The sequence below is a fragment of the Populus alba genome, chromosome 1 (assembly GCF_005239225.2).
Source record: "Populus alba chromosome 1, ASM523922v2, whole genome shotgun sequence".
Classification (NCBI taxonomy): domain Eukaryota; kingdom Viridiplantae; phylum Streptophyta; class Magnoliopsida; order Malpighiales; family Salicaceae; genus Populus; species Populus alba.
The window spans coordinates 1,445,517-1,455,201 of NC_133284.1; the positions used below are offsets into that span (position 1 = coordinate 1,445,517).

At 33.1% G+C, this 9,685-nt stretch overlaps 1 protein-coding gene across 1 annotated transcript; it reads right to left on the minus strand.

Annotated features, from left to right (window-relative positions):
* On the minus strand, positions 1-7,981 carry LOC118049740 (linoleate 13S-lipoxygenase 2-1, chloroplastic-like). Its single transcript, XM_035059816.2, has 9 exons — positions 7,550-7,981; positions 6,355-6,629; positions 5,005-5,242; positions 2,342-2,659; positions 2,158-2,243; positions 1,744-1,854; positions 1,346-1,647; positions 1,003-1,269; positions 1-892 (listed from the first exon to the last, which is right to left on the minus strand). The coding sequence occupies exons 1-9, from the start codon at positions 7,899-7,901 to the stop codon at positions 133-135; spliced, it is 2,709 nt and encodes a 902-aa protein (XP_034915707.1). The 5' UTR covers positions 7,902-7,981; the 3' UTR covers positions 1-132.
* Between the last annotated feature and the right edge of the window lie 1,704 nt (positions 7,982-9,685).

The window sequence follows — 9,685 nt, forward strand, 5'->3', positions numbered from 1 at the left end:
TTATGTAATTTTTAATACTCATGTTTTAACTCAGCGAAAAGGGATCAACAGATACATATATTGTTTATCCAATTTCGTTCTCATTTGATACAAAAGTCTTATCAAGATCAAAGTTTGATAAGTTTGCATATTTCAAATGGAAATACTATATGGAACTCCCTTTCCTGTTATCCCTGGCTTAGAAAAAGGCTTCAAAAGCTCATATGGCACAATGCCAGCTCCATGTCTATTCAGAAATTTTGGATTAGCATTCCTTTCATCAATTATCCCTTCTAGCTGTTTCAACCTCCCACTGAACTTCTCAAAAGCTGCCTTTATAATTGGATCATCTGCCCATGCTTGTTCTATTTCCTCCCCGATATATTCCTCATCAGGAGAATGGTTTGATAGCACACTCAACACAGCCATTACTCTCGTTGCCTGAAGTTTGGAAGGGAAGGTTGCCAAGAGTGCTGCTTCAGGTTTTTCCAAGAAAAGTTTCCATTCTTCATCCGTAGGGTCTTCGGTTGGCATTTTTGTTCTGGCAATGGTAGGCCTGTTAGGAAAGTATCCTGCGTAAGGATACTGTCCAAAGTTCACCGCAGCGTGGTGACCTGAGGCCACCCATATGATAGTAGTGATGATATCGATAAGGTTATGTCGTGTTTTGAGTTCAGGCCACCATGGTTCATCTTTCTTGTCAGCATGGCCTACTGTCCGAATTTCAGTCCACCATGCTTGGAGCTCTGCATCGGAAGCTACTAAACCTGATTCAGGGTAGTAGTGATTTACATAGTCACTAACCCATTGTTTGATGGCATCCCATAAATACAAACCATCGTTGGCGAAAGGGTAGTCGTCGATTGTAAGTTCTAGGCCATGTGGGGCAGTTAGATCTTCAATCGCCATTCCCCTGGCAATTAGAAAATTGAGAAGAAGAAATGAATTTTACACCAAAAACTAAAGTTCCTCTATTTGCCTTATGTTTTTGAGAGAATTCATAGATTGGAGGCTAATGCCTACCTGCTGATTAGGTCATTGGGTAGTGCTTCATGGTCAAACCGCCACAGCTTATCATAGGCAGCAGAGCACATCTCCATAGAATACTTGCCAGGAGAGAATGAAGTCTCAATGATACCACCTGCATTGATTAATGATTCTCTAGCTAAAGCATTGATCTCCATTGTGTATCGAAAATGAGGATGTAACAGTCTGTGAATTGGATGCATAACACTAAGCTGCCGATTCGTTGCAATTATATAAGGTTCTGTCACACAATGTGTTCTAAGCCTGCAAAATTTGTAGAAAGGAAAATCAATTTAAAGCAATTCAAATTGTTGGTTATAGAGAACTATTAGGCACATACCAGTGGCTAACAAGTTGATGAAAACCAGAGTCATGAGCAAGGACATGAGCTTTAGCTAGCCTCCAGAGCCAGCAACCTGTGGAATGGTAACACGGTGTAAACACTTGCTTCCATTGAGGCTTCCCGTCCATCGGTGGGCGAGTCAGTTCAATTGCTAGTGGCCTTAATGTGCCCTCTGGGGTTAGGAAGAACAATGTCCTCGACCCGTATAACGTTGTTCCTTTGATTTCTCTGACTTTGCTAACAAATGGTAACAAGAGATCGTGGTAATCTAGGATGAACAGCTTCTTTTCTCTTATGGCCTGAATGTTGTTACACACAAACACCCTATTAGCGCATCAATCGGAATTTATTTATGCCCAGTGTTATTCGAGCATAATTTCATGGAGGGATATTACCTTATCAACTCTAGTTACCCCTCCAATCTCTGCCTCTAACAGCTCTGAGGTAATCGCAGATTCTGGCGGACCGTAGATCTCTGGATCAAGCTCACTCTTTAGTGGCCATTCCTGCACAATTTCAAACAACGGTTTTTTAAGCAAACATGGATGAATACGATATCGCATATTACTATATTTTCATGATGATTCTTTCCTTTTAATCAATATAATTTTGTCATGCAATATATGTCCATTCTGTATTTGTTTTTATATCCTAAGATAGATATTAACTAAACATAATCTAAACATTGTGAATTGGGACTAGCGCCTGTTTAGGATTGAGGTTGGACCTGCGGTGCAACCTCAAAAAAAAAAAAGTAAGCCCTAAGAGTCTTTGCGTGTTTGTGTGGAGAACATGTATCAATATTATACCGTAACCAATTTGATGCTATACGGATTGAGACCGGCAAGAGTCTGTCGAGCAAATTCTTCATCCTTAAACCAGAAGAACTTGTCTCCTGAAAATGCGAAAACTCATTTGAAACAATGTGTGAGCTCAAATAACTTCTTCTTTTTTTATATAAAAAAATAAAGGCAAAGAAGAATGTGTTCATACTTTCCATTGGTTTAGGGACTTCAAATCGCAGCACATCTCCTCCACCAGCGATGACCTTGAAAAGCCGGGGCATAACTTCTTTCCAAAACCCTTCTTTTGTAAGTGGTGGCATTTCAATTCCTTCACTGAAGAGTGAGTCTATTGCAGTCAAGTATGGGAATCCAATATTTGCATCATCAATAACATTTCCTATAGAAGGTATCAAGGCGTGGAACAATGAGTATAATGTCTTGGCAGAGAAGGTAAGCTGCTTCACTTCTGAAAATGCTTCATCTCTGGGAACGTAGAAGGCACTAGCCCTCTTCTCAGACGATGGATCTACATGATACAAGTTCATATAGTTAAAGACTATAATTATTTCGAAATGATTAGCTATAGATTTTTTGTCACCATCATTTGAAAAAAAAACTATGCAACATCTTCGATAAACACATTAATTACCTCCAGAGTTTAATTAATTGATTTCAAGAATTATTAATGAAACTAGAACAAATTAGTCTTAAGGATGGCAAGAAAATACTTTTCCTTTAATTTAGCTTCCTAGAAACAAGCTATAGGTACTAACTAGTTACATAACCCCGCGATGTCGAGGGTTAATTTTTTTTTAACATAAAAAATATATATAAAAAAAATTAAAATTTAAAAGTATTAGGTCTTTCTGCAAAGTTATACTCAAAAGTCTTGGGTTTGACTGCAGCGCTTGATCCTAGAGTAATATTTATAATATTAATAATAATATTAAAACTTACATGACTTAAGTTTAAATGAGTCTCGTTGCAACACCGGACCCAGGAGCATTGGATGTGGATCTGGCTATAAGGTCGTGTCATAAAAGCTTGATAATTAAATAGATTAATTAAAAAGAAAAAAACCAAAGAAAAAAAACCAATATGAAGAAAAAAACTAATGAAGAAAAAGAAAAAAATTTGAATTAAAGGGGTTAACCCTTCAAAACAGGTTAACCCGTCAACCCTGAGATCCGCGTCATGAAAGTTTGATAACTAAATAGAAACAAAATTGATGGGTTTACCCGGAATTAACAGGGTTAACCTGTTAAACCAAGTTAACCTGTCAAGTCTGGGATATATGCCATGAAAGTCTTATAATTAAATAAAAAAAAAATTTAACATTAACAAACTAAACTAAATGAAAAAAATTATTTAAAAAGAACAATAATTTCGGGTTAACCTTTCAAACCAGGTTTAGCCATCAAACCTAGGATCCGCATCATGAAAGTTTGATAACTACATAGAAAAAAAAATTGACGGATTTACCCAGAATTAACTAGGTTAACCCGTCAAACTAAGTTAACCCGTCAAGCCTGGGATACGTGTCATGAAAGTCATAATTAAATAGAAAAAAAATTTAACATTAACAAACTAAACTAAACGAAAAAAAAATTAATTAAAAAGAAAAACAATTTTGGGTTAACCCGTCAAATCAAGTTAAGCTATCAAACCCGGGATTTGTGTGATGAAAATCTAATATCTAAATAAAAAAAAATAACATTAACAAACTAAATCAAACAAAAAAATTATTAAAACAAAACAAAAAAAAGATAGTTAATATATGTTGTAATATAATATAATATAATAATTATAATTATAATATAATATATTAATAATAGAATAATTAAAAAGTATGGGGAAGCTACTGTAGCTTCCACATACCTTTTAGAGTATTATAATATAAATATAATAATATATTAATAATAAAATAAGTAAAAGATATGAGAAAATTACAGTAATTTCTTGCGCTTTTTAGAGTATTACTTAAATGGCATCTCCAGCATGGAAACAATTCAGTATTTGGTGATGATATTTGGAGAGAAAAATGTCTCTTCTGTGAGGCATTGTTTTTTTCTATGAAAATTGCGAGCCCTTCGCCATTCTGATAAGCTATTAGCTATGTTTGGCAAGTCATTTTCTGGGGCTCAAAACAGTGGTCCTTAGGAAAACTCTGCCAGTAATGGCCTGCCCTTGATGACGATATATCATGCTATAAACTTCACCACAGCTTTCTTCATAAGAAAATCTGACAGCTATTAATGGACCACAGCCCGGCTCAATTCCTGTTTCGAAAGGTAATAAAGGCACCATGGTTTTCCACTAGGCATTTTATCGCCAAAATTATGTAGCTCTCTATAGCTTCCATTATGGGAGCACTCTCCCCATCTCTAATATGCACACATCAAATAGAACTCGTTAACCATTAATGGTAATTTTATGGTAACATTTTTCCTCAATGACAGTTCTAGCCTTGTAGGCTTATAAAACATATGATGAGAAGAAAACTCCAATCCTTGGATGGACGGAGCCCATCACTATCAAGTATTGAGGGCGCCTCATCTAGTGGTGGAGAAACTTCTAAAAGTACTCTACTAAGATAATATCTTTTGATAGAGAATCAAAAGATATAACACGATTCCTTCTTATGAAATACATAAACAAATCATACAAATTTTGTATACAAACTCCAGTGTGTAAGCAATTATTTAATATTTAAGAATCTACAATCTACTCTTTTATCACTTGTTATTTTTATTTCTATAGAATCTTACTACGAATTATTAGTATCCATCACATTTCTTTTAAATTAAGTATTTTTCCTCATTGATAGAAAGTATTGGTGATGAAAATCGAATTTTGTGAATAAATTCTTACCTGTCTCGCATCGTGGTCGTCCTGTTCGGCAACGTCTAGGGTAAGGATGTTCTTTACCGCCGAGCACCGGTCTAGCTAGCTCTGGTTTTTTATCAGGATTACCTATATCATTATACACATCATAATCATATATTCTATCACCTGCTTTACGTTGTCCTTGCCCATTCCCTCGCAAAAGTACGAGCTCTTCCTCTCTCAATCTTCTAATCCCCCTTGGTGTTTCTGATGGCAAGTATGACTGTTGCACAAATTAATAAACACACAATTATCATCAAAATCTCAGAAGCATGCATCTATAAAGAAATTATGTGTTTTCTAGAGAACGAGTGAAAATTTGAAACATGTAATCAAGTGTATATTGAAACATAAGAGCTTGACAAAGTTCCGAATATTTTGGATTTGGGTATAAATGTAATTATAGAATATTGAGGCAAATTGAATTGAAAGAAAAGAACTCTATGTCAATATTGAGGGAAGAAGAAGAAGTTAGTATTAATTTTTCCTCAATGGTCGAAAATTAGTAAAATAGTTAAGGATAACAAAGGGCTTTTGGTTGTATACTAGTGATATGATGTATAGCTCTAAAATCTAGGTCGTTGGATCTAGTTGATAGACCCGATCTCCCTTTAAAAAAATTCAAAACTTACTTTTTTGAAAAAAAATAAAATTGATAGATTTAGATTAGTAAGGTTAATTACTTTGATATGATGCTCGTGATGACTTTAAATGCTAGTCTATACTTTTGCATGCAACATAGCTACCATTTAAATTCTAGCATTAGGTGGCGAGATTGGCGTTCAGGAGCCAATCAATTATTGCCCAGTCAGATTTAGGATTAGGCAAAATTTTGCCAAGGAAGAGATATTTCATTCTACAGTGTCAAAATCAATGACAATGATCACACGTATACACCTAAAACGAGAACCACATATATATAACATCAATACAATATCTTCTTCGATTGGTTTTATAGCTCAATATATACTTGTAGATATAGGGTTCAGAGCATGCTACAATGACTGAGATTTAATTTGATTTTTAATTTAACTTTCGAAAAAAAAAAATCTTTTTAAAACAAATTAATAAGATAGGGAGTAGAATATCATTAGTAAAATTTAAATATTTTAAATAACCCCAACCCAATCAACGTAAATAAATTGTAAATTGTGTTAACAATTGTTTTTTAAAGTATTTTTTTTAAAAAAATATATTTATATAGTATTTTTTTATTTTTTAAAAAAATATTTTTAACATCAGTATATCAAAATAATCTGAAAATATATATATAAAAAAATAATTTAAAATAAAGAAAAAAAATAAAAAAAGTAATAAGAACAAATTAATACTGACCTTGTTGGTGAAGAAGATTCTCTTACGATCGTTGTCATACTTAGAATGAACCCATGAACCACAAGTAATATTAACCGCGCCATGAGGTAAACCATCAAGCACTATGTCCTGAAGAAACATCTCCTTATGGTGCTCATTTTCAACAAAAATGGCACCAACCTCTCCAAAATTCAACGGAACCTCAAAATCTGCTTCATATCTGATATCTCCCTCCACTACGTGGCCGCCTATCCGATGTGCAAACGCTTGAATAGTTGGCTTCTCTAGTTCCGTTTCTGCAGAAAAAAACAAAGCAAAAGGAAAAAATATTATTTTCAGCCAATCTTTTCATATTTTATGTTGTACCATGATTTGTATGTTTAAAGAAAGGTTCTATCAATATTAATGAATTGGAATCTCGTACCATGATTTGTATGTATAAGGCGAAGAGAAGATCAATTATTAACTACCCTAGTGTTTTTCTGTGAATTATTTTTTATTTGTAGGCTGCAAAAAAGGAAATATGTTTATTAGAAGAAACAGTACCTTTTTGCCCTCTTTGTTACGAAAAAGGAAACAAAAAATGTCCATGCACATAATTTTTTAACAAAGAAACGAATAGACAGGGACGAACTTAAAGTTTCAAAATATTTCAAAATCCCCTCTAATTTGGCAAATACTTTTAAACAGGTTCTATGAAATGGGCTTTCATATAAATTAAAAATTATACAATCTTACACCCCCAAATGCATGCCACATCTTATACCCCCCTGCGATTAGATATAGGATCTCTCTAATAAGTGAAGGTGGAAGAATTCCAAGAAAAAAGGTGTCATGCATGATTTCTTACGAGTTAAACTTTTTATTAATTTCTTGACCTTAATTATAGTAGCAAAAGTCGAGGCATAAGCATTGACCTTTCTCTTTTCTTGTGTGTTAATTAATTAATTAATTAATTAAGACATACTGTTTTGATTTATTGAAAAGTACCATTGCCTATAATTTTATGTTCTGCATGCTATACAGTTTTTTCAATCCTTCTGTGCATTTGTGTTTCTTTTCCATAATTTTACATTGAAAATTTGGAATGAAATAGCAAGAAGTAGAAACAAAATAACCGAGTTCATAAATCCATTTTCAAAAAGAATATAATAAGCAAAAGAAGAAGAAGAAGAAGAAGAATGATTTTAAACTAGGTTATGGTTTAAACGCTTACTGGGATCAAGCTCAGCACTAACAAGCTCTAACAAGAGTGTTTTGCCAAGCAAGTCTTTAATGTCATCGAGACCTCGTTCAATCCCTACGCTTGTTATGAGCCCGCCAATAGTTTGTTTTACAGTCACAACAGCTTTAACTTTAATGCCAGTGCTCTCCTCTGTGACACTTGCTATGGCTTTAGTTTCGCTAGGTTTAAAGGCAACTCGAAAACGTTTTTGAGCTTCAATATTGAATTTGGAAGTTGATTTGAGAAAAAAAGAAGCATGTCGACTTCCTTGGATGAATGGCTGATGGAAAAGTAAGTGAGTTCTTGTGGAGTATGGTTGGCGAGAAACCTGCGGTTTCAACATTGTTTTTGGGTTATAGGAAGCCTTCTAACTGGTGCCTTGGTACTATCAATAAAAAGAAGTGGTGGCAACTAGCTCGTGTCTATGGTTTTTAAAGGCATGGACAGACAAATATGGCATCATGTTTTGTGTTTGGCTATTTATATTGGAAAATGATTTTTTTTTTTATGTGTTTTGTATGATTGTTTGTGTCATAACTTATTTTTGGGTTATTCCCCAATTAACATTTTTTTCACTCTTCAAAAACAAGTACAAAATATATATATTATCAAAAAAATATAACAGTTTAAAAGAAGATGTTAGAACACTCAAAAACACTCGAAAATTTAGTTGAGGAGGTTCAAAAATTAAAATTTGACAGTATTTTATCGACTAATAAGAGCATTGTTGACAAAGAAAATTTAATTTGAAAAAAACAAATCCAAAATTAGATATTTATGGACTCAATTAATTTTTTAAAAGATTTAATTGAATTTATGAAGAGTTTGATTGCAAGAAAAATTGATTTTGAAGTCAATTTGGGCTTTAATTGGAAGAAATTAAAGTTTTAGGGTCAAATTATAATTTTTTAGAGTTAATTTGGTTAAATCAAGGGCTTAATTGCATAAATATTGAAGTTTGATTACCAATTAGGAACTTAAATGAAGAAATCCGAATCCAAGGATAATAAAAAACGCACTTAAATAGAGGGGCTATAATTAAACCAAATTAAGAGCCAAATTGAAGATATTAAAAGTTTATTGATCAATTGAAGGTTAAATTACATAAATTCAAGCCCATAGATCATGGGCCAGGTACGGCTAGCAAAAAAAAAATGTTTAAAATTTGGCGATTTCCATGCATTATGTTTTACGCTATTTTAAGTGATATCGGCAATATTTTTATGTTGCAAAAAATATAAAATTTGATATTAAAATACTCGGTTTTAGTCAAAATTTTCAAAATATATAAAAAAATTGAAACAAGAAAAAAATGTTTTTGTGCATACAACCAAGTGTTTCAAAGATAAAAAATTATATTGTGTTTTTAATACACCGAAAAACAATATTTTAGCATAGATTTTTATCAATATTAGATATATAGAAAGGCTTTATTTATTAATGGCACTAAAACAATGATTTAGCATCTAAAAAATTGTAACAAAGACAATATTGAATACTCAATTTTCTTATATTTGTAGTCGCCATCACGTGATTAGGCAAGCGTAACTCCAATTAAAATCACATGCATAGCTCCAAGTTATCGTCACTCGTTTCCCACCACTCAGGCTCTGATAATAAAGGACTTTTTGTAGTTTTTTTGACAGGGTTTCTTGTAAGGACTTTGGCCACGTGGATTTCTTGTACCATGCCAGAACAGGAACTGTCAAATAGACATTACAGGTCTTGTTTTATAAGAGTTTAGTGGGGCCTTCTGACTCGTTCACATAAATTTAATTGAGTTAGTTTTTAAGTTTGGTTCCTCCAGTGACAAAACAAAGAAGGTAAAAAATTAAGAAGATGAAAATGATGTTTTTATATGGAAGAGATCTGTGTGTGAAATCTAATTATTCTCTAATGGTCGAAGTGGTCATGAGTGTTATTGGGATGGCTTTTTTTTTCTTGTTAAACCTGAGAATACATAGTTTATTTTTAAAAATATCTAAAATAACTCATCATGAAAAGGGATGAGATTCACGGATGAGTCTATTTATGAAAGAGGTTGAAACAATACTATTAATAAATAGTAAATGAATGATCCTTGATATAGTCATATGTTGTTGCGAATTGGCCCGAAGTAGCTCAATT

What these genes read in the sequence shown, in the direction of transcription:
- LOC118049740 (XM_035059816.2), bottom strand. Translation starts at nt 7,901, where the DNA reads ATGTTGAAACCGCAGGTTTCTCGCCAACCATACTCCACAAGAACTCAC. An exon ending in TAGTGCTGAGCTTGATCCCA is followed by an intron (nt 6,630 to 7,549) that starts GTAAGCGTTTAA and finishes TTTTTTCTGCAG; the next exon opens with AAACGGAACTAGAGAAGCCA. An exon ending in GGGTAACTAGAGTTGATAAG is followed by an intron (nt 1,648 to 1,743) that starts GTAATATCCCTC and finishes AACAACATTCAG; the next exon opens with GCCATAAGAGAAAAGAAGCT.